Source organism: Salmo salar, chromosome 02, assembly GCF_965601325.2.
Source record: "Salmo salar chromosome 02, fSalSal1, whole genome shotgun sequence".
Classification (NCBI taxonomy): Eukaryota; Metazoa; Chordata; class Actinopteri; order Salmoniformes; family Salmonidae; genus Salmo; species Salmo salar.
This window is the reverse complement of record NC_138292.1, coordinates 12,803,277-12,830,333: the sequence shown is the minus strand read 5'-3', so window position 1 is coordinate 12,830,333 and position 27,057 is coordinate 12,803,277. Positions and strand designations below refer to the sequence as shown.

The 27,057-nt window shown below is 43.2% G+C and overlaps 1 protein-coding gene across 1 annotated transcript in view; it reads right to left on the bottom strand.

Moving 5' to 3' along the window:
- LOC106606080 (DENN domain-containing protein 3) overlaps positions 1-27,057 on the bottom strand; it is a 36,665-nt gene extending 9,608 nt beyond the window's left edge. The window contains exons 1-20 of the mRNA XM_082959886.1: positions 26,720-27,057; positions 25,267-25,411; positions 24,869-25,157; positions 24,544-24,659; positions 24,258-24,385; positions 24,071-24,176; positions 23,677-23,796; positions 22,605-22,823; positions 22,208-22,323; positions 21,601-21,756; positions 21,196-21,292; positions 21,003-21,106; positions 15,022-15,206; positions 13,870-14,029; positions 13,209-13,573; positions 12,040-12,299; positions 9,971-10,141; positions 7,093-7,222; positions 6,635-6,742; positions 3,033-3,172 (exon numbers count right to left, since the gene is read on the bottom strand). Coding sequence (XP_082816012.1) covers positions 3,033-3,172; positions 6,635-6,742; positions 7,093-7,222; positions 9,971-10,141; positions 12,040-12,299; positions 13,209-13,573; positions 13,870-14,029; positions 15,022-15,206; positions 21,003-21,106; positions 21,196-21,292; positions 21,601-21,756; positions 22,208-22,323; positions 22,605-22,823; positions 23,677-23,796; positions 24,071-24,176; positions 24,258-24,385; positions 24,544-24,659; positions 24,869-25,157; positions 25,267-25,401 — 3,105 coding nt within the window. The 5' untranslated portion in view covers positions 25,402-25,411; positions 26,720-27,057. The remainder of the gene's footprint in view (positions 1-3,032; positions 3,173-6,634; positions 6,743-7,092; positions 7,223-9,970; positions 10,142-12,039; positions 12,300-13,208; positions 13,574-13,869; positions 14,030-15,021; positions 15,207-21,002; positions 21,107-21,195; positions 21,293-21,600; positions 21,757-22,207; positions 22,324-22,604; positions 22,824-23,676; positions 23,797-24,070; positions 24,177-24,257; positions 24,386-24,543; positions 24,660-24,868; positions 25,158-25,266; positions 25,412-26,719) is intronic.

Below are 27,057 nucleotides of genomic sequence, written 5' to 3'. Positions count from 1 at the left end.
AGAGCTAGAGAGAGAAAGAACACGAGTGAAACAGAGCTAGAGAGAGAAAGAACACGAGTGAAACACAGAGCTAGAGAGAGAAAGAACACGAGTGAAACAGAGAGCTAGAGAGAGAAAGAACACGAGTGAAACAGAGAGCTAGAGAGAGAAAGAACACGAGTGAAACAGAGAGCTAGAGAGAGAAAGAACACGAGTGAAACAGAGAGCTAGAGAGAGAAAGAACACGAGTGAAACAGAGAGCTAGAGAGAGAGAGAACACGAGTGAAACAGAGCTAGAGAGAGAAGAACACGAGTGAAACAGAGCTAGAGAGAGAAAGAACACGAGTGAAACAGAGGCTAGAGAGAGAAAGAAGCACGAGTGAAACAGAGAGCTAGAGAGAGAAAGAACACGAGTGAAACAGAGAGCTAGAGAGAGAAAGAACACGAGTGAAACAGAGAGCTAGAGAGAGAAAGAACACGAGTGAAACAGAGCTAGAGAGAGAAAGAACACGAGTGAAACAGAGAGCTAGAGAGAGAAAGAACACGAGTGAAACAGAGAGCTAGAGAGGAGAGAGAGAACACGAGTGAAACAGAGCTAGAGAGAGAAAGAACACGAGTGAAACAGAGCTAGAGAGAGAAAGAACACGAGTGAAACAGAGAGCTAGAGAGAGAGAGAACACGAGTGAAACAGAGAGCTAGAGAGAGAAAGAACACGAGTGAAACAGAGAGCTAGAGAGAGAAAGAACACGAGTGAAACAGAGCTAGAGAGAGAAAGAACACGAGTGAAACAGAGAGCTAGAGAGAGAAAGAACACGAGTGAAACAGAGAGCTAGAGAGAGAGAGAACACGAGTGAAACAGAGCTAGAGAGAGAGAACACGAGTGAAACAGAGCTAGAGAGAGAAAGAACACGAGTGAAACAGAGAGCTAGAGAGAGAAAGAACACGAGTGAAACAGAGAGCTAGAGAGAGAAAGAACACGAGTGAAACAGAGAGCTAGAGAGAGAAAGAAAGAACACGAGTGAAACAGAGAGCTAGAGAGAGAAAGAACACGAGTGAAACAGAGAGCTAGAGAGAGAAAGAACACGAGTGAAACAGAGAGCTAGAGAGGAGAGAGAGAACACGAGTGAAACAGAGCTAGAGAGAGAAAGAACACGAGTGAAACAGAGCTAGAGAGAGAAAGAACACGAGTGAAACAGAGAGCTAGAGAGAGAAAGAACACGAGTGAAACAGAGCTAGAGAGAGAAAGAACACGAGTGAAACAGAGCTAGAGAGAGAAAGAACACGAGTGAAACAGAGAGCTAGAGAGAGAAAGAACACGAGTGAAACAGAGCTAGAGAGAGAAAGAACACGAGTGAAACAGAGAGCTAGAGAGAGAGAGAGACACGAGTGAAACAGAGCTAGAGAGAGAAAGAACACGAGTGAAACAGAGCTAGAGAGAGAAAGAACACGAGTGAAACAGAGAGCTAGAGAGAGAAAGAACACGAGTGAAACAGAGAGCTAGAGAGAGAAGAAAGAACACGAGTGAAACAGAGCTAGAGAGAGAAAGAACACGAGTGAAACAGAGAGCTAGAGAGAGAGAGAACACGAGTGAAACAGAGAGCTAGAGAGAGAAAGAAAGAACACGAGTGAAACAGAGCTAGAGAGAGAAAGAACACGAGTGAAACAGAGAGCTAGAGAGAGAGAGAACACGAGTGAAACAGAGAGCTAGAGAGAGAAAGAACACGAGTGAAACAGAGAGCTAGAGAGAGAAAGAACACGAGTGAAACAGAGCTAGAGAGAGAAAGAACACGAGTGAAACAGAGAGCTAGAGAGAGAAAGAACACGAGTGAAACAGAGAGCTAGAGAGAGAGAGAACACGAGTGAAACAGAGCTAGAGAGAGAGAACACGAGTGAAACAGAGCTAGAGAGAGAAAGAACACGAGTGAAACAGAGAGCTAGAGAGAGAAAGAACACGAGTGAAACAGAGAGCTAGAGAGAGAAAGAACACGAGTGAAACAGAGAGCTAGAGAGAGAAAGAAAGAACACGAGTGAAACAGAGAGCTAGAGAGAGAAAGAACACGAGTGAAACAGAGCTAGAGAGAGAAAGAACACGAGTGAAACAGAGAGCTAGAGAGAGAAAGAACACGAGTGAAACAGAGAGCTAGAGAGAGAAAGAAAGAACACGAGTGAAACAGAGAGCTAGAGAGGGAGAGAACACGAGTGAAACAGAGCTAGAGAAAGAAAGAACACGAGTGAAACAGAGCTAGAGAGAGAGAGAACACGAGTGAAACAGAGCTAGAGAGAGAAAGAACACGAGTGAAACAGAGAGCTAGAGAGAGAAAGAACACGAGTGAAACAGAGAGCTAGAGAGAGAGGGAGAGAACACGAGTGAAACAGAGCTAGAGAGAGAAAGAACACGAGTGAAACAGAGCTAGAGAAAGAAAGAACATGAGTGAAACAGAGAGCTAGAGAGAGAAAGAACACGAGTGAAACAGAGAGCTAGAGAGAGAAAGAACACGAGTGAAACAGAGAGCTAGAGAGAGAAAGAACACGAGTGAAACAGAGAGCTAGAGAGAGAGAACACGAGTGAAACAGAGCTAGAGAGAGAGAGAGAGAACACGAGTGAAACAGAGAGCTAGAGAGAGAAAGAACACGAGTGAAACAGAGCTAGAGAGAGAAAGAACACGAGTGAAACAGAGAGCTAGAGAGAGAACACGAGTGAAACAGAGAGCTAGAGAGAGAAAGAACACGAGTGAAACAGAGAGCTAGAGAGAGAAAGAACACGAGTGAAACAGAGAGCTAGAGAGGGAGAGAAAGAGATAACTGTGTACTTAATTCAATATAACAATTTATTTTCAAAGGCTATCTGTAAGCAATTTCACAGAAACAAAGGACATGTTCCAATATCCACACTAGCATATAACCCTTAGAATGCATGGCCAAATCCAATGCTTCTCTCTAAGTGTTCTGCTACTGTAATGTGGATATTGGAACAGAGCCTAATAGGAAGGCTCAAGTGATAGTCCAGGGAGAGCGCAGGGGAAATGGTATGTGTCTGCTTGCAGACATCATACCAGTTGGGAGGATCCCACTTGAATACAGTTCTGCTGCATGGACCAGCTGGCTGCATCAAACACAACCACCCTCCCACCACTGAGGGCACACCACAGCTTGGGGTTCCCATCTCCGTCTACCTCCGAGTAACTCAACTGGCCTGGATAAACAGAGAGAGAGAGAGACTGTAGTCAGTCACAGCAATTCAGCTTTTAGCTGCGAATGTCTACATCAAAATACAAATACACTAAACCTTAAAACGTACAATCCATTGGTCAGCCAGTCAATGGATACTCCCACAGGCATATAGATTATATGTATACGGTATATACTGTAGCTCTGCATTACAACATAGAATATGTTGGGTTTTTTCAGTGCCTTGGAGATCATAATATTATATTTTTGGCAACTTTTACTTCACTACAGAAAGAAGAAAATAATGTCCTTTTTACTCCATACATTTTTCCCTGGACACCCAAAAGTACTCGTTACATTTTGACAGGAAAGTGGTCCCATTCACACACTTATCAAGAGAACATCCCTGGTCATCCCTACTGCCTCTGATCTGGCGGACTCAGTAAACACAAATTCTTTGTTTGTACATTATGTCTTGGAGTGTTGGAGTGTGCCCCTGGCTATCCGTACATAAAAAAAGAAAGGAATTAGGCCGTCTGGTTTAACATTTTTTATTTATTTTATTTCACCTTTATTTAACCAGGTAGGCAAGTTGAGAACAAGTTCTCATTTACAACTGCGACCTGGCCAAGATAAAGCAAAGCAGTTCGACACATACAACAACACAGAGTTACACATGGAGTAAAACAAACATACAGTCAATAATACAGTAGAAAAATAAGTCTATATACAATGTGAGCAAATGAGGTGAGATAAGGGAGGTAAAGGCAATAAATAGGCCATGGTGGCGAAGTAAATACAATATAGCAAGTAAAAACATTGGAATGGTAGATTTGCAGTAGATGAATGTGCAAAGTAGAAATACTGGGGTGCAAAGGAGCAAAATAAATAAATAAATAAATAAATAAATAAATACAGTAGGGGAAGAGGTAGTTGTTTGGGCTATTTATAGATGGGCTATGTACAGGTGCAATGATCTGTGAGCTGCTCTGACAGCTGGTGCTTAAAGCTAGTGAGGGAGATAAGTGTTTCCAGTTTCAGAGATTTTTGTAGTTCGTTCCAGTCATTGGCAGCAGAGAAATGGAAGGAGAGGCGGCCAAAGTAGGAATTGGCTTTGGGTGTGACCAGTGAGATATACCTGCTGGAGCGCGTGCTACGGGTGGGTGCTGCTATGGTGACCAGCGAGCTGAGATAAGGGGGGACTTTACCTAGCAGGGTCTTGTAGATGACCTGGAGCCAGTGGGTTTGGCGACGAGTATGAAGCGAGGGCCAGCCAACGAGAGATACTGAAGTACATTTCATTCCATTTACTTTTGATACTCAAGTATTTTTAAAACCAAATACTTTTAGACTTTTACTCAAGTAGTATTTTACTGGGTGACTTTTACTTTTACTTCTGTGATTTTCTATTAAGGTATCATTACTTTTACTCAAGTATGACACTAATACTTTTTCCACCACTGGATGTGGCTGGCGGTTATAGCATTTCTTTCACATGACCCATCAATTTAGACAAATGTGTCTGGGTAAGCGTCATCTAATATTGATAAAGTATTTTTTATCTGGACGCTTTCTGTTTACCTGGAATTTTTCCTTATTGTAGGCTACTACCACTTTTAGTCTTAATCTTTACTACACTACTCACTGTTTAGCATATGACCTCACATGTGAATCCTTAAATAGATGGGTGGGGCTGGCTTCAGAGGGTGTGAAAGATGCTGAATGGGTGTAGACAAAGGAGAGTTCTCCAAAACATTCAAAAGGCCCTTTTCTCAAAAAAAGTGAGTTTACAAGTTTATCAACTTGCAGAATTACTTTCCCATTGTTCCTCAAAAATGCAGTGTATGATATACCATTTTGTAGCTCTGAGCCTCTACTTTTAACCAATGTAAAAAAAACAATTTCAAATGTTGAGCTGATCAGTGATATATTACGTGTTGTTGACTCATACTGTACAGTACAACAAGTTCATAAGTTACCACACCTGACAAGTGTGAAGAAATGAGACAGACTTTGACAATACATGGCACATGTACTCATCATCATAAACAGCTGAGAATAGACAAATAATTATGCCTGTCTGAATGCTTTCCACTAATGTGTATTTGCAGCCAACTATTACAGCTTCAAAGCTCCTCTGGTTTCCACTCAGATGTGTTAGGACATGCACCTTACAGGACACGCTAAGACATGCACCTTACAGGACACGCACCTTACAGGACACGCTAGGACATGCACCTTACAGGACACGTTAGGACATGCACCTTACAGGACACGTTAGGACATGCACCTTACAGGACACGTTAGGACATGCACCTTACAGGACACGTTAGGACATGCACCTTACAGGACACGTTAGGACATGCACCTTACAGGACACGTTAGGACATGCACCTTACAGGACACGTTAGGACATGCACCTTACAGGACACGTTAGGACATGCACCTTACAGGACACGTTAGGACATGCACCTTACAGGACACGTTAGGACATGCACCTTACAGGACACGCTAGGACATGCACCTTACAGGACACGTTAGGACATGCACCTTACAGGACACGTTAGCACATGAACTTAACTGGCATGTAAACAGCTTCTATCTTACAGGCAGATACATCAGAGTGAAGATAAGAGACTGAAACTATGATAGAAACTCAGCTGTCTGTTTCCCCTCACCTGGTGTGTAGAGTAATAGAAACTCAGCTGTCTGTTTCCCCTCACCTGGTGTGTAGAGTAATAGAAACTCAGCTGTCTGTTTCCCCTCACCTGGTGTGTAGAGTAATAGAAACTCAGCTCTCTGTTTCCCCTCACTGGTGTGTAGAGTAATAGAAACTCAGGTGTCTGTTTCCCCTCACCTGGTGTGTAGAGTAATAGAAACTCAGCTGTCTGTTTCCCCTCACCTGGTGTGTAGAGTAATAGAAACTCAGCTGTCTGTAAACCCTCACCTGGTGTGTAGAGTAATAGAAACTCAGCTGTCTGTTTCCCCTCACCTGGTGTGTAGACTAATAGAAACTCAGCTGTCTGTTTCCCCTCACCTGGTGTGTAGAGTAATAGAAACTCAGCTGTCTGTTTCCCCTCACCTGGTGTGTAGAGTAATAGAAACTCAGCTGTCTGTTTCCCCTCACCTGGTGTGTAGAGTAATAGAAACTCAGCTGTCTGTTTCCCCTCACCTGGTGTGTAGAGTAATAGAAACTCAGCTGTCTGTTTCCCCTCACCTGGTGTGTAGTGTAATAGAAACTCAGCTGTCTGTTTCCCCTCACCTGGTGTGTAGAGTAATAGAAACTCAGCTGTCTGTTTCCCCTCACCTGGTGTGTAGAGTAATAGAAACTCAGCTGTCTGTTTCCCCTCACCTGGTGTGTAGAGTAATAGAAACTCAGCTGTCTGTTTCCCCTCACCTGGTGTGTAGTGTAATAGAAACTCAGCTGTCTGTTTCCCCTCACCTGGTGTGTAGTGTAATAGAAACTCAGCTGTCTGTTTCCCCTCACCTGGTGTGTAGAGTAAGACGTGTACAGTCTGTGGAGCTGGGAGGTCTAGCGATGGATTGATCTTGTGTTTCAACGTCTCCGATGTTGTCTTTGGAACCATCATAGGAACTGCTTACAGACAACGAAACAGAAAGCAGAAAAAAATGACATATCAGAATGTGAATCACTATCCTGATTACAGAAAATCACAATGAATATCAAGCACTATTGTTCTTCAGAGGGACATCCGATGTCATTGATTTAGTTGTATACTTGATCCTTGAACTCCAAGGGGTGGTTTCCTGGAAACTCCTGGACTAAATACATTTTCAATGATTCTCCATTGAGTTTGTGTTTTAGTCCAGGACCAGGCTAAATCTGAATCCGGAACCCCACTATTTAGCTACAAATGGTAAAGCTCACAGATGATTTATATGCAAAAAAACAAATCGACAGTGTATCTGGCCCATAATGCATACCTTCATGTTTCACTCTGTCAAAGTATGCCAGTTTGGAGGCGGCAAATACGGCCTTCTGGGTCTGAAGGCACCCAACCACAGCATCCATGAGCAAGACGTTAGTTAAAGACTGCTGCATGTACTGAGGATCCTTAAAGGGAACATGACAACTTATACACACACTGCCTGTACTGAGGATCCTTAAACCTGTTGGGGCTCGGGGGCAGTATTGAGACATTTTGAAAAAAATATGTGCCCATTTTTAACTGCCTCCTACACCAACTCAGGAGCTAGGATATGCATATTATTAACACATTCGGATAGAAAACACTCTGAATTTTCTAAAACAGTTTGAATGGTGTCTGTAAGTATAACAAAACTCATATTGCAGGCAAAAACCTGTGAAAAATAGATTTAAAAAAATGTGAATTTTGTGACTGTACTATTTAGTGTCATTGTTTTATAGATACCATAGTGAGAAAGGATTCATTTCGCAACACCTACGGCTTCCACTAGATGTCAACGATCTTTATAAAGTTGTTTGAAGCGTCTATGATAAACAGAGAGCAAATTAGAATCCAAGGAAGTTGACATGTCATCACTTCATTTTTTTGCGCCTGCGCATAAATCTGAGAAACGTGAGTTTGTCATCATTTTTTATCTAGACATAGGATAGGTTGTGTGAAAATATTACTGATGTTTAACATTAGATTAATGCTAAACAACATTTGACATGTTTGAACGAACATAAATAGATTATTTACTAGGTTTTTTTAGCTTTTCGGCGTGATTTTACCAGCCCCCCAACCACGTTTTGTGGGAGCATAATGAACGCTAAGTACTTGGTGTTATTTGGACATAAATTATGAACTTTGTCAAAAGAAACCACATTTGTTCCGGACCTGGAATGCCTTCCGGACCTGGGATCCTGCCTTCTGATGGAGATAATCAAAGGTAAGGGGGTATTTACAATGTTATTATCGATTTTAGATGATGCTAACTGTATAGCATAGCCTGTTGTTCTTAGCATAGCACCCCGTTTATTGCAAAATGTGATTTCCCAGTAAAGTTATTTTGAGATCTGGCCATTCGGTAGCAATTACGAGATGATAATATATTATTCTTTGAATGACAATATTATAATTTACCAATGTTGTCGAATAGTAATTTTGTTATGTTCACCGGAAGCATTTCAGAGAAGAAAGAAATCTGAATTTCACGCTACTGTAAAATGCTGTTTTTGGATATAAATATGAACTTGATGGAACAAAAAATGCATGTATTGTATAACATAATGTCCTAGGAGTGTCATCTGATGGAGATTGACAAAGGTTAGTGCATAATTCTAGCTGGTTTCTGCTTTTGGTGACGCCTGACCTTGAATTGAAAATGGATGTTTGTACTTTTGTGGCTATGTACTGTCCTAACATAATCTAACTTTATGCTTTTGCCGTAAAGCCTCTTTGAAAATCGAACAATGTGGTTAGATTAAGGAGATGTTTATCTTTTAAATTGTGTAAAATAGTTGATGGTTTGAGAAATTGAAATTATTAGATTTTTGATGTTTTGAATTTCCAGCCTTGTTAGCAATCCCGACTCGGGGTTCATTGCTAACCTGTAGCCCCAACAGGTTAAAGGGAACATGACAACTTATACACACACTGCCTGTACTGAGGATCCTTAAAGGGAACATGACAACTTATACACACACTGCCTGTACTGAGGATCCTCAAAGGGAACATGACAACTTATACACACTGCCTGTACTGAGGATCCTATAAGAGAGACATAGTCATACAAGTATATATACACAACCTACTACACACTACAATGTACAATGAGTACAGCCAATTAAACAGCTTGGGAGATCACAATAAGTTTGGGAGATCACATTAGGAGAATATAATAAGGGCAAAACATAATGTTTTCCAGCAGAGCAGAGGGGTGGGACAAGCCTGTACTGTAAGATTAATATCCCTTTAGGAAGCCTGGAGGAAACTATCAGGCCAGAGGGGTGGGACAAGCCTGTACTGTAAGATTAGTATCCCTTTAGGAAGCCTGGAGGAAACCATCAGGCCAGGGGGGTGGGACAAGCCTGTACTGTAAGATTAATATCCCTTTAGGTGCCAACCGATCTTATACTTTTTTCATAATACGGTAATAAAATAATGTGACACGTGACATGTTTTTCAAGACTATGAATAACCACAGAACGCATTCAGGAGGGTGAAACCTATGCCTTATATTTCTACCCACACGTTCCACAAAGTGATTAACAGAAGTCACTGATTCACCGGGATTTATGGGGAGAAAACATTTTCTGAACGTCACGCGCCAATGTAAAAATTGGGTTTTTGGATATAAATATAAACTTGATCGAACAAAAAATGCATGTATTGTCTAACATGATGTCCTAGGAGTGTCATCTGATGAAGATTGTCAAAGGTTAGTGCTTAATTTTAGCTGTATATCTGGTTTTGTGATGGCTATAGTGCTTGGAAAATTGCTTTTTTTTTTTTACTGAGGTGCTATGCTAAAATAATCTAATGTTTTGCTTTCACCGTAAAGCCTTTTTGAAATCGGACAATGTGATTGGATTAACAAGTAGAGTATCTTTAAAATGCCGTATAATACTTGAATTTTAATTTTGAGATGATTTTGTTTTGAATATCGCGCCATGCTATCTCACTGGTTGTTGTCCAACCAATCCCGTTAGCGGGATTGTATCTCGAAGGGGTCCTCAAGAGGTTAGGCTTTGCTGCGCCACCGAAAAGTTAGCAATTCCATGGTGCGGGTTGGGGTATTTCAAGCTGAAGGGGTTAGTTTAATGAATTCAACTTGGTTACATTATACCCTACTGAATGCAGCACCAGTCTTTGAGATCCGGTGTATATCCTACCTTGTGGTCGTCTGCCATCATCCTCCCAGCCCACATCTCTCTGACCATGAGATTCCACAGGTCACACGCAGATTTCAGGTTGGCCTCAAACACCTCCTTCCTCAGACTGCACTTGATCTTCAGAGACGGGATCCTCAGCAGCAGGAAAGGAGCAAAGGAGATTTTCACCTCCTGACAGAGACGAGAGGGAAAGGGGGATATCTAGTCAGTTGGACAACTGAATGCATTCAACTGAAATGTGAGGAGAGGAATAGCAGATGTGTCATTGTCATCATGGCAGATTTTCATTTGAACAAAGCCAAACATTGAAGGCAATACACTGCACACTACGTGCACAATTATTAGGCAAATTGTATTCCTCGGGATTAATTTTATTGTTGAACAAACACAATGCTCTCAGTCAATCCAAAATGTTATTGAACCTCAAACCTGAATGTTTAACAAAGGAAAAGTGAGTTTTGTCTTTCTCAGGGAAATATATAAGTGTGCACAATTATTAGGCAATTATTAGTGTGCAGAACTATTAGGCAACTAAATTACAAAAATAATTTCTCTCAACTCACTTGTTTATTCTCTATTTTTAGAGTAAGTGTAACAGATAAGTAACACAAAATGACAATTATATAACATTTTTGGCCTTTCAAAAATATTCAGTGACCAATATAGCCACCCTTATTTTCAATAACTGCCATGAGCCTTCCATCCATGGAGTCTGTCAGTTTCTTGATCTGTTCACGATCAATTTTCACTGAAGCAGCAACCACAGCCTCCCAAATGCTGTTCAAAAAGGTGTATTGTCTTCCATCACTGTAAATCTCACGTTTGAGAAGGGCCCACAAGTTCTCAATAGGATTTAAGTCAGGTGAGGAAGAGGGCCAGGTCATTATTCAAGCATCTTTGAGGCCCTTGCTGGCTAGCCAAGCAGTGGAGTACTGGATGCCTGTGATGGAGCATTGTCCTGCATAAAGATCATGGCCTTCTAGAATGCTGAGGACTTTTTCCCGTACCACTGTTTGACGAAAGAATCTTCCAGAAACTGGCAGTAGGTTTGGGAGTTGAGTTTCAGTCCATCTTCAACCAGAAAAGGTCCAACTACCTCATCCTCAATGATAGCAGCCCATACCAGTACCCCTCCTTCACCTTGCTGGCACCTGACTCAAAGTGGTGCCCTGTGTCCATTACTGATCCAGCTACGGGCCCATCCATTTGGTCAATCAAGAGTCACTTTCATTTCATCTGTCCATAAAACCTTTGAAAAATCTGTCTTCAGGTATTTCTTTGCCCAATCTTGACGCTTCAACTTGTGAATCTTATTCAGTGGTGGTCTTGTTTCAGTCTTCTTGACCTTGGCCATGTCTCTGAGCACTTGACACCTTGTACTTCTTAATACTCCAGGTAGGTTGCAGTTCTGGAATACGGTGGCACTGGAGGATAATGGGTTCCTGGTAGTTTGACGTTTAATTCTTCTCAAGTCTTTTGCAGTTCATTTGCACCTTTTCTTCCCCATGCGTTTTTTGCGCCCCAGTTGACTATTCGCAACAAAACGTTTGAATGTCCGGTGGTCACACCTCAATAGTTTAGCTATTTAAAGAGTGTCGCATCCATCTGAAAGGCATTTTACATTTTTGGCTTTTCAGTGTCAGGTAAATTTCTTTTTTGGCCCATTTTACCTGAGGTAATGAGGCTGCCTAATAATTATGCACACCTTGATATAAGGTGTTATTCACTTTCGCCACACCCTCCCTCATTACACAAATACATATCACCTGAAAATGATTAAATCCAATAAGCATTCAAGTTTATATGGTTTGGAGTTCGAAAATGTGAATAGAAACAATGATAAGATCAGAATACTCACTTGCCTAATAATTGTGTACGCAGTGTAGTCATACCAGTGTACCCTTCAGTATTATTCATTACTGAGTGAATTTCCAAAAGCTTCATAGCATTAAGATCATATTTCATCCATTGCCTATATTTGTCAAATATTATTTTTGGACTACAAAGCTTTTAGAGAACTCATCCCTGAACAGTACTACTACTAGTGCCTAAACATAAAGTAACCACACCTTTATGTCTCTGAACTTGGTGATCTCGATAAACCCAGGCCTCCCGTCAGTGAGCAGGAAGAGCCTCTTCTGTGTCATGGCGATCTTACCCACTCCCTGGTTGGTTTTGACGGAGCAGGACAGCTTGTAGACACACTCGTTGTTGTCCAGGTGCTCTATGACCTCAGCTGGCAGGTGAACGTCCTGGGCCTCCACCTCCGTCTCCTTCCAGAAGGTGTAGAACACACGGAACACCTCTGGGTCAATCTGCTTCTGTTGCCCTGGAAACAGAAGGTGTAGAACACATGGAACACCTCTGCGTCAATCTGCTTTTGTTGCAGAGGTAACCTTCTCTTAGAAGAAAGCTTCAGTCTTCAAGGAGCCATTCGTTGTAAGAGTGGTGGTGTGAATGTAAACAAGGCATGACAAGTCTCAGCAGCCTGTAGAGAACATGCTCTTCAAACGCACATTAAAACCATGCAAATGCATTCCATCATTTTACTTTCATGTTCATGCATGTCATACAAGCCAAGAGAAACAAGCCTCTTCAAACAGCATCCATTGTAAACAGGAACACTGTTTTGTCAAAGCAAAGAGCACATTTATACATCTTCCATAGCTGAAGACGCCCCATGAAACAACAGCCATCCATCTCATGTATGATGTCATGGAATGAACGTTAAACCCAAGCAGAGATGAAGATGGAGAGAAAAATAAAAGAGATGCCACATGAGTCCCGCTGGCCAGTCATACGATGGGATGCTGCAGACAAACTGGACAGTCTTTTGCTTACCATCCAATGAGGAGTCAATGTAAAATACTGATTTGGAGGGACTCCTCATGGCTGAATTCAAACCCAAAGTCACTGAATCCAAAGTCACTCTTACAAGATCCTATTAATAAAGTAAGGATAATCAGATGATACACACTGGGTTCCTAGGCAGAGTGGTACTGTATTTCAAACTGTATTAACAGATCAATCACTTGTTTATTATCTTGGGTGATCTTATTGTTACAGTACAACCATACTGTACTGCTCATGTATATCCATGTCCTGTCAACGAGAGGCCTGACCGCTAAGTCACTTACCCACAGTGAGAGCCTCAAACAGCCTATGAATGGTAAGTCTCAACTTACCCACAGTGAGAGCCTCAAACAGCCTATGGAATGAATGGTAAGTCTCAACTTACCCACAGTGAGAGCCTCAAACAGCCTATGGATGGTGGCGACGTCTTTCACAATCCCAGACTCCTGGATGCGCTTCACAAAGTCCTCCTGCAACATGTGGGTCTTAGGGAGCTGAAACTTCTTCACGTGGTCGTCAGCTTGGACCAGCACCATCTCGTTGTCTGTTTTCACCTTGAAGATGAGCCGCTTGAGCTCTGGTCGCCGGTCCGCCTGGGAGCGCTCGTCCTTCTGCAGCGAGTCCACTAGCGCCTTCACCAGGTCGGTGGGGAAGATCTCGATGTCCGTCTTGTAGAGGTTCTGGAAGTCGCTGAGGGCATCTAGACGCTTGGAACACAGCGTGTTCATGAAGCCGCGCAGGTAGAAGTACCTTGGAAATAGGGAAAGGGTTGTATGGAGAGTAGTTGGACTTCACTTATAAATGATTTGTGAAGCATGTATGTAGTGTGTATTGTGACTGATTGGACACACACTAATGCGCCCTCTCTCTGTCTCGCCCGCCAGGTGCCTCTCGTTGCTATCAGCAGGAGCATTGCCTTTATAAACTTGGCGGTCCGGTCACATTATGAGGACTTTACAAATGCCCAATAAAGCAATTTTTTAGATCTAGTGTGTTTAAAGTGTGACTTAATAAAATGAATAATCCCTATGTTGTAAACTAAGTACCTGGCCAGGAGGGTGGAGTTCTCAGGAGGAACACAGAAGATGGCCTTCCCCAGTAGTATGATCAACTCTCCATAGTAGTTCTGGACATGGTGGTGCACCATGGGAGGAGGAAATTCTGGCAGCTTGAAGATCTTCACAGGCTTGGGCGGGATCTTGAAGGCTGTGTGGAAAAAGACAAAGAGTGACACTGCAAACAAAAATGGTCTACCTCATATTCATCGTCTCCAGCACCACCCCAACATCAACACATGTGAAAATGGCGTGTTTCTATGTTCTGTAGAAGAAAAGTGAGGAAGATGTTTCCAATTACATTATCAACCAATTAGGAGACAATTAGTAGGTAATGGCTGCTCATAATTGGTTAAAATCACATGATGCTCAACGATGATGTCATTGGAAACACTTATCTCCCTCTATCTTTTTGACTACCGAACATAGAAAGACGCCATTTTAACATATGTTGACGTTGAGGATGAATATGAAGTTGAACATTTGTGAAAATTCCCTTCAAGATGAATCTTCTTGTTCACAGAAGTCAAGGCCTAATGACCTACACTTTACTGTAACCATCTGTCATAAGAGCCACGTAACACTAAATTGTTTGTGTTATAAGCAGTGTAAAGTCAATTTTCATTAGCTGACAACAGACCTGACTTGTTATGACAGTGTTATGTAGAGTAGTCCTTTAGATAGTGCATAATGCTACGGAGTAATGTTAATGTAACCGTGTAATGTTACTAACATCACAGTATATGTGTTAATCAGTTGGTAGCTATTATTAGTCCTCCCACTGCTAGGGTTGCAAAATCTGGTTTTCCAGAAATCCTGGTTGGATGATTCCATGCTTACTTCGTCCTAATTCCAGTAATCTTCCAACTGGGATTTCTGGAAAACCTGGGAATTTGGGGAAAATTGCTGGAATTTTGTAACCTTCCTAAAAAAAAGTTGCTATCTAGTACCTAAAAGGGTAGGAGAACCCCTTGAAAAACCCTTTTTGGTGCCAGGTAGAACCCTTTTGGGTTCCATGTAGAACCCTTTCAACAGAGAGTTATATATGGAACCCAAAAGTGTTCTACCTAGAACCAAAAAGGGTTACACTATGGGGACAACCGAAGAACCCTTTGGAACCATATTTTCTAAGAGTGTACTCACCACTTTCAGGGATAATGATCTTCTTGAGGGAGGTTTGTCTGAGGAGGTTGAGGTGGCGCTCCTCTCCCAGGTTGGGGAGGCTCATCCCCAGCCTCTTGTTCAGACGGTTCTCTGGGTCGCTGCTGTACTTCCTGGCCATTTCCTGCATGGTGGGCCTCCTGGGGTTGTCTGTCATCGCTTTCATTCTGACATCAGACACATATAAAACAGGACTGTATACCATACAATACCCTAATATACATACAGGACTGTGTACCATACAATACCCTAAATACCATACAGGACTGTGTACCATACAATACCCTAATATACATACTAGAGGTCGACCGATTAATCGGAATGGCCGATTAATTAGGGCTGATTTCAAGTTTTCATAAAAATTGGTAATCTGTATTTTTGGACACAGATTTGCCAATTTTTGAAATATGTTTTTTTTATTTTACTAGGCAAGTCAGTTAAGAACACATTCTTATTTTCAATGACGGCCTAGGAACGGTGGGTTAACTGCCGTGTTCAGGGGCAGAACGACAGATTTTTACCTTGTCAGCTCAGTGATTCGTTTTTGCAACCTTCTGGTTACTAGTCCAATGCTCTAACCACCTGCCTTACATTGCACTCCACGAGGAGCCTGCGTGGCAGGCTGACTACCTGTTACGCGAGGGCAGCAAGAAGCCAAGGTAAGTTGCTAGTTAGCATTAAACTTATCTTATAAAAAAACAATCAATCTTAACATAATCAATAGTTAACTACACATGGTTGATGATATTACGTTTATCTAGCGTGTCCTGCGTTGCATATAATCGATTGAATCACAGCCTACTTCGACAAACGGGTGATGATTTAACAAGCGCATTTGCGAAAAAAGCACTGTCGTTGCACCAGTGTACCTAACCATAAACATCAATGCCTTTCTTATAACTAGGGAAATTGTGTCACTTCTCTTGAGTTCCGTGCAAGCAGTCAGGGTATATATAGCAGTTTGGGCCACCTGGCTCATTGCGAACTGTGTGAAGTTGTCACGTCCTGACCAGCAGATGGAGCTAGTGTTTTAGTTTTGGTCAGGACGTGGCATGTTTGTGTTGGGTATGTTTGTATTGTTGATTGGGACTTCCAATTGAAGGCAGGTGTGTTGAGTTGCCTTTGATTGGAAGTCCTATATAGGTGTGTGTGTTTTTCTTTGGGGTTGTGGGTGGTTGTACTTGCACTGCGTTTTGTATGCCTGTAAGACTGTCACTGTTGTGTTTATTGTTTATTCAGTGGATACTTTACTCTTTTTTTTGAAAATTAAAATATGAGTATCCATATTCCCGCTGCGCCTTGGTCCTCTTCTCTACATGACAACTTTTGTGACAGAAGTCCTGTCACGGTTGTCGTAAGGATCAGACCAAAACGCAGCGGGAATATGTATACTCATCTTCTTTTTATTTTGAAGAAGGAGAAACAAATAAATACATACACAAAAAAATAACAAAACGAAACAGTCCTGTCAGGTGCACAAACACTAAACATGGAACAACTACCCACAAAATCCCACAGAAAAACACCCCTCTTAAATAGGACCTTCAATTAGAAGCAACTAGAAGCAGTACGGTAAGCACGGGGAGTTGGCTTAGGGCTCAACCCTGGCCCAGCCAAACTACCCGTGTGCCCCCCCAAAACAGCCGGAAGGGGTGATGCCAACCCTGTGCTCAAGACCGCCAGTGCGCCTCAAAGGTCCGGTGTTTCCCGCTAAACGCACTAGCATGGAGGTGCGTGTCTCTAGGTTGGTCCGTCCAGTACCAGCCCCACGCATCAGGAGACTAGTGCGTCAGCCCAGCCTCGCCAGTCAACAGTCACCAGAGCTGCCCGCCAGTCAACAGTCGTCAGAGCTGCCCGCCAGTCAACAGTCGTCAGAGCTGCCCGCCAGTCAACAGTCGTCAGAGCTGCCCGCCAGTCAACAGTCGTCAGAGCTGCCCGCCAGTCAACAGTCGTCAGAGCTGCCCGCCAGTCAACAGTCGTCAGAGCTGCCCGCCAGTCAACAGTCGTCAGAGCTGCCCGCCAGTCAACAGTCGCCAGAGTGGCCAGACTGCCCTGAACTGCCGGAGTGGCCAGACTGCCCTGAACTGCCGGAGTGGCCAGACTGCCCTGAACTGCCGGAGTGGCCAGACTGCCCTGAACTGCCCGAGTGGCCAGACTGCCCTGAACTGCCCGAGTGGCCAGACTGCCCTGAACTGCCCGAGTGGCCCTCCTGCCCTCCGGTGCAGCCCGAGTGGCCCTCCTGCCCTCCGGTCCAGCCCGAGTGGCCCTCCTGCCCTCCGGTCCAGCCCGAGTGGCCCTCCTGCCCTCCGGTCCAGCCCGAGTGGCCCTCCTGCCCTCCGGTCCAGCCCGAGTGGCCCTCCTGCCCTCCGGTCCAGCCCGAGGGGCCCTCCTGCCCTCCGGCCCAGCCCGAGGGGCCCTCCTGCCCTCCGGCCCAGCCCGAGGGGCCCTCCTGTCCCCCGGCCCAGCCCGAGTGGTCCGTCTGCCAGGGTCTGCCCGAGTGGCCCGTCTGCCCGGCACAGCTATCGGCGCCATCAAAGTGGGCGACGCGAGGGTGGAGCGAGGTCCACGGCCTGCACCTCAGCCAATTCCAATATAGGTGGGTTGGGGAGGGAGGGTGTAGCACAGTGCCGTCGGTGACGGCAGCCAACCTCCCTTCCCTCCCTTCCCTCCCTTATTGTTTAGGGGTTATTGTTTATGGGTTTTTTGTTGGCGTTTTTCTGTTGGTAGGTGCATTCCGGGGTCTGCACCTTGAGGGGGGGGGGTACTGTCACGTCCTGACCAGCAGATGGAGCTAGTGTTTTAGTTTTGGTCAGGACGTGGCATGTTTGTGTTGGGTATGTTTGTATTGTTGATTGGGACTTCCAATTGAAGGCAGGTGTGTTGAGTTGCCTTTGATTGGAAGTCCTATATAGGTGTGTGTGTTTTTCTTTGGGGTTGTGGGTGGTTGTACTTGCACTGCGTTTTGTATGCCTGTAAGACTGTCACTGTTGTGTTTATTGTTTATTCAGTGGATACTTTACTCTTTTTTTTGAAAATTAAAATATGAGTATCCATATTCCCGCTGCGCCTTGGTCCTCTTCACTACATGACAACTTCTGTGACAGAAGTCCTGTCACGGTTGTCGTAAGGATCCGACCAAAACGCAGCGGGAATATGTACACTCATCTTCTTTTTATTTTGAAGAAGGAATTAACAAATAAATACGTATACAAAAAATAACAAAACGAAACAGTCCTGTCAGGTGCACAAACACTAAGCAAGGAACAACTACCCACAAAATCCCACAGAAAAACACCCCTCTTAAATAGGACCTTCAATTAGAAGCAACTAGGAGCAGCTGCTTCCAATTGAAGGTCAACCCCATTAACTAGACATACTAACATAGAACTAGACATACTAGAACGAACATAGAAATATACTAACATAGAACATTAACCATAAGCCCCGAAACACATAAAACAAGCACCCCTCTTACATAAGAACATAGCCCAACAAACCCCGAAACACTCTAAACAAACACCCCCTGCCACGTCCTGACCAAACTACAATAACAAATAACCCCTTTACTGGTCAGGACGTGACAAGTCCATTTATTCCTAACAAAGGCCGTAATTAATTTGCCAGAATTGTACATAACTATGACATAACATTGAAGGTTGTACAATGTAACAGCAATATTTAGACTTAGGGATGCCATCCGTTAGATAAAATACGGAACGGTTCTGTATTTCACTGAAAGAATAAACGTTTTGTTTTCAAAATGATAGTTTCCGGATTCTACCATTTTAATGACCAAAGGCTCGTATTTCTGTGTGTTATTTTGTTATAATTAAGTCTATGATTTGATAGAGCAGTCTGACTGAGCGATGGTAGGCACCAGCAGGCTCGTAAGCATTCATTCAAACAGCACTTTCCTGCGTTTGCCAGCAGCTCTTCGCAATGCTTCAAGCATTGTGCTGTTTATGACTTCAAGCCTATCAACTCCCGAGATTAGGCTGGTGTAACTGATATGAAATGGCTAGCTAGTTAGCATGGTGCGCACTAATAGCGTTTCAAACGTCACTCGCTCTGAGATTTGGAGTAGTTGTTCCCCTTGCTCTGCATGGGTAACGCTGCTTCGAGGGTGTCTGTTGTCGATGTGTTCCTGGTTCGAGCCCAGGTAGGAGCGAGGAGAGGGACGGAAGCTATACTGTTACACTGGCAATACTAAAGTGCCTATAAGAACATCTAATAGTCAAAGGTATATGAAATACAAATCGTATAGAGAGAAATAGTCCTATAATTCCTATAATAACTACAACCTAAAACTTCTTACCTGGGAATATTGAAGACTCGTGTTAAAAGGAACAACCAGCTTTCATATGTTCTCATGTTCTGAGCAAGGAACTTAAATGTTAGCTTTTTTTTACATGGCACATATTGCACTTCTACTTTCTTCTCCAACACTTTGTTTTTGCATTATTTAAACCAAATTGAACATGTTTCATTATTTATTTGAGGCTAAATTTATTTTATTGATGTATTATATTAAGTTAAAATAAGTGTTCATTCAGTATTTTTGTAATTGTCATTATTACAAATAAAAATAAAAAATTTAAAAAATATATATTTATATATGTTGTTTTTTTTAAATCGGCATCTGCTTTTTTGGGTCATCCAATAATCGGTATCGGTATTGAAAAATCATAATCGGTCGACCTCTAATACATACAGGACTGTATACCATACAAGACCCTAATATACATACAGGACTGAGTACCATACAAGACCCCGAATACCAAACAAGACCCCGAACACCAAACAAGACCCCGAACACCATACAAGACCGTAAACCTCTCACTGAGTCTCCCCCAGCCATATATATAGCATGTTTGCAGTGGGGTGCTATGTAACAGAATTCAATCATTTCCAAAATTGCTCCTCCAGTATCCCTAGCCAGTCTCTTTCACTTATTTGATCTATTCCAGCACTAACTGGTTAACTAACCGTCAAGCCTAACTGGTCAACTAATCACCAAGCCTAACTGGTCAACTAATCGCCAAGGCTAACTGGTCAACTAATCGCCAAGGCTAACTGGTCAACTAATCGCCAAGGCTAACTGGTCAACTAATCGTCAAGGCTAACTGGTCAACTAATCGCCAAGGCTAACTGGTCAACTAATCGCCAAGGCTAACTGGTCAACTAATCGCCAAGGCTAACTGGTCAACTAGTCGCCAAGGCTAACTGGTCAACTAGTCGCCAAGGCTAACTGGTCAACTAATCGCCAAGGCTAACTGGTCAACTAATCGCCAAGGCTAACTGGTCAACTAATCGCCAAGGCTAACTGGTCAACTAATCACCAAGGCTAACTGGTCAACTAATCGCCAAGGCTAACTGGTCAACTAATCGCCAAGGTCCTAACTGGTCAACTAATCGCCAAGGCTAACTGGTCAACTAATCGTCAAGGCTAACTGGTCAACTAATCGTCAAGGCTAACTGGTCAACTAATCGTCAAGGCTAACTGGTCAACTAATCGTCAAGGCTAACTGGTCAACTAATCGTCAAGGCTAACTGGTCAACTAATCGCCAAGGCTAACTGGTCAACTAATCGTCAAGGCTAACTGGTCAACTAATCATCGAAGCTCTCAAACACTGTAAATGGATGGGGTTCTAGAAGAGAGGTTTGAGAAAAACCCCTCTGCTGTACATTCAAATATTCAACAACAATACAACATCCAACAGACTGGATAACTGGATCAGACTTGTGGAGAAACTCTTCCTTTGATGTTAACAAAGCAGGTTTGCAGCGGTGTGTTGTATAAATGAATAATTGGACTGAATTCCATAACATGTCCATGCAGGTGAGCAGTGGTGCCATAACTCAGGCTTCGTTCTAACCATCACTGTACCCATCAGGGAGAAAAGTGAGCTGGAGGGTAGGGGAAGGGATACACAGGAAAGGGATATTGTAAGTGAGAGCTTACTTCTGTGTCTCTGAGCGAGTGTTGACTTCCATGTGTGTGAAAGCATCCATCTTTCTATTGAGGCGGTCCTTCAGGAATGAATGAAAGATGTGTGTCTCCAAGACCTATACGGATACACATGTATAAACTGAATGTAGGAATCAACCGTACTCTTTATAGTGATCGTGATCTGAGAGGCTACTTCAACATGTACCTTTTTATAAAAGGGTTGGTCAGCTAGCTCTCTGGTCTTCAGGAACTCTTCACTGTTAAACACTCTGTGTTCATAGTTCAGGTGACCACTGACATCCCTGATGAAAGGCAGAAATGCGGCGGACCATTAATACACGGGCTAATTAGTGCCTTTAAAGACTAGGAAATATAACATCTTCCTACACCTTACCGGGTTGACTTCCTCCTTACAGATACAACACCAACAAAATCTCACATATGCCACTATTGGCTCTTTCCAGCGTGGGCACTGCTCAAGGGAGAGCAGTATTGATAGATTTGAATTCACTTGGTGATGTCTGTAAGCAGGAAGTCCACCCGATGTGTATGATGATGTCATACTTTAAGCCCTACACCTCAGAAAGAGAGTGTGAACAGCACGACTGACCTGAACATGTTGACAATGAGCTCCAAGGTAACCTTCTGTATTTCCCAGTTCAGGTTCTGCTGCCATTGTCTTCTCAGCATGCGCATCTCATTAACGTCTGTGCCGGCCCCTTGGTGACACACCTCTAGATCATATTGTAGCTGGAGGCCCTTCCTCCTATAGAGCAGCAAGAGGAGAAAACTGTTGTTCACTCACTGCCACAAAAACAACGTTATATAAGCATGACTGTGAGTGATAACTGATGTGATATTCTACCTCTCAATAACCTCATTCTGTGTTATTGAGACAATGGATGTGTCATTTCAGTTGTAGGGAGCTTCAGCACAGACCAGAGCACATAGTCTGCATTGTCTATGTATTCCTCCTGTTATTCTTTTGTTCTACATTTTTCTCTCTGCATTGTTGGGAAGGGCCCGCAAGTAAGCATTTCACTATTAGTCAACACTTGTTTATGAACCATGTGACGAATACAATTTGATTTGATTCTCAAATGGCACCCTATTCCCTATATAGTGCACTACTTTTTAACAGGGCCCATAAGTAGTACATTATTCCCAAGTAGTGCACTATATAGGGAATAGGGTGCCATTTGTGGGGGGTGTCCTACCGCTTGGTAAAACACTCTGCCGAAGCGAAGGGGACGTCTGGTAGGTCAACAGTCTCTGAGCAGGAGGAAGACACTGTTCCATCATCAATATTAATCAAGATCAGGTCGTCTGTTTCCTGTCACAGAGAATAGAAGAGAGTTCCAAAAACATTCAAAAGTCAAAGCTTTCCTTTCTCCAACTGCTATGACATTTCAACTGTTTGGAAACGGAACAAGACAGTACAACCAAGCAGTAGGTCTAAACACTGTTTATGGACAGTTGGACACTTGACGCAACGACATCATGAAAATCATATTGTTGTCCGACATCAAATAACACAGACATAACCATGGTTATATAAAGGATGTACCAAGGTTGCAATAAAGAAACTACCACTACTAATACAAAGCCTCCTACCGCAGCGACCTCCTCAAAGTGGTTGAGGTGGCAGCCCATGAGGAAGGCGGTGGGAGCCATGACGAAGTCTAGCATCTGGGCTGAGAGGATGGGTACGTAGGGGTGCTGCCAGTGGAGGGGGTGGATGTAGAGCATGAAACACTCTGCCACCAGGGTGAGGCGGGCCCAGTCAGCTGAGAAGAACACTACCCTCTGCTCCATCAGAATACCAGTGATGATCTGGGCAAACCAACACAGGGCCAGGGGTCAATAGAACCAGAGGAGAGCAGGGTAGAAAGAGCAGAGCAGAGTATAGTAGAGCAGAAAGAGCAGAGTAGAGCAGAAAGAGCAGAGTAGAGTAGCAGTGTAGAGCAGAAAGAGAAGAGTACAGCAGAAAGAGCAGAGTAGAGCAGAGCAGAAAGAGCAGAGCAGAAAGAGAAGAAAAGAGTAGAGCAGAGCAGAGAAGAGCGGAGTAGAGTAGATCAGTGCAGAAAGAGAAGAGTAGAACAGAGTAGAGCAGAGCAGAATAGAAAGAGTAGAGCAGAAAGAGTAGAGTAGAGTAGAAAAGAAAGAGCAGAGTAGAGCAGAAAGAGAAGAGTACAGCAGAAAGAGCAGAAAGAGTAGAGCAGAAAGAGCAGAGCAGAAAGAGCAGAGCAGAGCAGAAAGAGCAGAGTCGAGCAGAAAGAGCAGAGCAGAACAGAAAGAGGAGAGCAGAAAGAGCTGAAAGAGCAGAGTCGAAAGAGTAGATCAGAAAGAGAAGAGATTAGAGCAGAAAGAGCAGAAAGAGAAGAAAAGAGTAGAGCAGAGCAGAGTAGAGCAGAAAGGACCAGAGTAGAGCAGAAAGAGTAGAGCAGAAAGAGCAGAGTAGAACAGAAAGAGCAGAGTAGAGCATAAAGAGTAGAGCAGAAAGAGCAGAGTAGGGTAGAACAGAAAGAGTAGAGCAGAATAGAGCAGAAAGAGAAGAGCAGAAAGAGCAGAGCAGAAAAAGTTGTTGCCAGACAGGGCAGAAGTCAAAACACCACTCCGAACACTTCAGTTGAATGGCTCATCGTAGAAAATGCTGTTACCAGTCTGAACATAACTCTCTACTCACCTGTAAAATCTGTTTGGATCTAAAGCACAGGAAGGGCAAATGGAGGTCCAGGTCTACAGCGGGGTGTTCCTTATCCTCTCTGGAAGGCAGTATGATCATCAGGGGTCTCAGGTTGAACACCTGGACACAGTCGGGGTGAGCACATCATCAATATCAGTACACAAGAAGGAAGAAGAAAGAGGTGGTGGTAGTAGTAGTAGTTAGTATTTCTTTTGTCGTTTGTATTCAGACCGTAGGATGGAGAGAGGGGGAGACGTGAGGGACCGAGGAGGAATCAAACCCCAACAATGCATTGTCCATGTAGAGTGAGTGGTGTTCAAATACAACCAACCGCTGGCACTTCAGGTAGCCTAGCAGTTTGGATAGATGGACTGGATAACATAAAGCAGCTCACCACATGTAGTTGTCCAGGAGGTGGAATGGGCACTAGAGACAGTTTGGCTGCAAATTCCTTCACCCTCTCTTCAGACAACCGGCATGTTCTAAGCTGCACCAGCAAACTACGGAAGTGTACAGAAGAGAATGATTTAAGAAATGACAACACACAGATATGGCTGTAGTGAATACGTATTGACCCTTACCAAGACAGACAGTCCTTCAGAGCATTGTAATAAGGATGCTTGGATATGACACAGATGGCATAAGCAGTGTAGAGCTTAGTGGTCCTGGTGGACGACCAGTGTCCATTCTGATAGAACACTGACCCTTCCTACGAGGACAGAAGTGACAAATCAACTGTGTGAGCATTGAGTCTTTCGCAGGAAGGAGCGTCATAGCGAAAGCGTTTAACACTGTTTTGTTTTGCACAGCTTTATAATGAAAATGATGACATGTTTATGCAGGAGAATAAAAAGGAAAGACACCCACCTGAAATGGTCTACAACACTGAACAACCACTCCATGGGTTTGGTTACCGAACACATCCGTGAAGACTAGAAAGTGAAAACGCTCTTCTTTTGGTTCATTTGTTACTTGAAGCCCCCCTGATTTCAGAAAAGTAAGGATTATTTGTATCTCTCTATTGTTAGACAGTGCATAGGGCGATGTCTTCAAGCTAATGTTTTAATGACATTGTAAATAGGGATGTCTGTCAGCCTTCATTTTGGTATGGTGTTTACCTCAAGTCAGGTCATCTTTATAATCCCAACAATAACAAATTTAACTGGCTATCAGCCTCACAATATACCTCTACCTGGAAAGCAGAGTTGGGGCAGGGCCATGAGGTCGATGTCCTTGGGGACGCTGATATCCTCCGTGACAGTGGCCCCCTCACTGCTCCCGGCCCCTCCAGGGCCACTACGAGCCACCACTGGCCTCTCCTTCTTCTTGATGAAGGACCGTCTGCACTGGACTCGACTGATGGTTCTGGGGACAACAGACTCATCTGCATTCTCTTTGGTCACAAATGGAGGCACGTGGACTTGCAAGACCTCTGGGTCTAAAGAAAGGATGTCTGTTGTCGTGTTGCCCTGCTGTAGAGACTAAACAGAACAATCCATGTTAACCCCCATTTTACATTTCTAATCAACGATCTAGCTCATCTCTCTAATAAGCTCTGTGTTAAAAAATACATTTGCTGATTGGTATTACCTGGTAGACATCCTTGAGTTTATCCCCAGAGGCTCCGACGACAACACATGCTTCCAGTAACCCTGAGGGAAGATGGTCTGCCATCTTTCCTCCTCTGTACATCAGGCTCACAATGGTGGAATCACATCCAAGCATGGAATTTGTACTTTGGAGGAGCAAGCGAGAGCGAGAGAGGGAGAGAGAGAAACAGAGAAAGAGAGGGTGAGAGACAGAAAGAGATTGTTCTTCAGAAACATGAGTCACACTCCTTAGCTTGTTCATTTGGGTAAGTTGTTATACCCTTGATCACAGCAGCTGGCTAACAAGATAAAGAGCACATGACATCCTGCTTATTATATTATATCACCTTTTAATAGATATTTACAACAACAAGCCAAGAGGCTCAGGCTTGAAACACAGCTCACCTGATCACTACTAGGACAACAAACCAAATTAAAGACAGCGTCCTCTGCTCTGAGAAACCATTAAAAAAGGTGTCATCAAAAGCAACTATGGCATCACCTCACCAAACAACAAAGCAGAGTTGGAGGACATACAGCCTTAGTCATGTAAAGTACAAGCTCATCTCCTCTGTAAAGGCAGCCACCTAAACCAACTTTAATTGAATTTCCCTGCTTGAGGGGAATTTCTGGACAAATTGGATTCATGTGTGCTGAAGATGAGGATACCCTTTAATAGGTCACTGAGAAAACTCTATTGAGGAGTGGCACAGTTCACTTTATGATGGGTGGGTGGCCTAGTGCTAATGTATTGAAAATAAGTGCCTTTTTAGATAAAAAAAAAAAAGTAATATAAAAAAAACTTGGTAACTGCACTCATATCCCTTTGGCATCTACAATAGAGGAGTGATTTTCTAATGGGCTGTCTGAAAAGCGACCTGTCACCAGTTCCTGCATAGCTTTGCATGAGAGCAACAAGCGTTACACATGCATCACGTCATTATAGCTGCAGAACTGAAACCATGAAATGCTTTATGTGATTTCAGCGGTTTATGTCACAAGTCTATTGCAGTTGTAGTCTGAACTAGACAATTAGAAGCAGCACTAAAATGAATGTGTTAGAGTGAAATAGGCTCAAATCAAAGCTTCATCCCCTTATCTCCACATATTCCCAGCCTGTTCAGTACTCTTTGACTGACATACAATGCATTTAGTTTCCATTGATGAATTGGTGTCTCTGGAAAACTTGGCAACATTGATTACCTCCGCACTCTTTCCATACACACCATACTGAAAGAGCCAAGATACCTTTATAGGCCAAGAGCATGTGATGATCAAATTCCATGTTGTGTGTCAATCAATAGCTATGGTGCCTACATCACTGTCAAAGCATATTCATGTTTTCGTAAAAATATAGAAGGTAGCTCAGCTACATATAAAATTGTAAATTGTCAAAACAGAAAGTTAGTCTTTAACTGATTTATTTCAAATGCAAAGTAATGATCTTCACCAACCTGTTGGTCCATAGTTAATCCAAGATCACCGGCCAAAGTCACTGAAATTCGTTTGAATGAATTTGTAGCCACCGAAAGAGAATCAAAACACCTCTGTAAACAATGCAGTTCAATTGACCTTCCCAGGAAATGCTGTTATCTGTCTGACTGCGATTAACAGTGTGTTGCTTCCTGCTTTCAGAAAGGATACAAAATCATGCGTACTGGAAAAATGCAGTTTCTCCTACTTTTGTAAGGAATTCAAAACCTTGTGCAAGGAATTCAAAACCTTGTGCATTCTAATTTGCTGTCGTAGAAGTTAAGAAGCTGCATTGCCTACTTAACAAAACTGCTATATT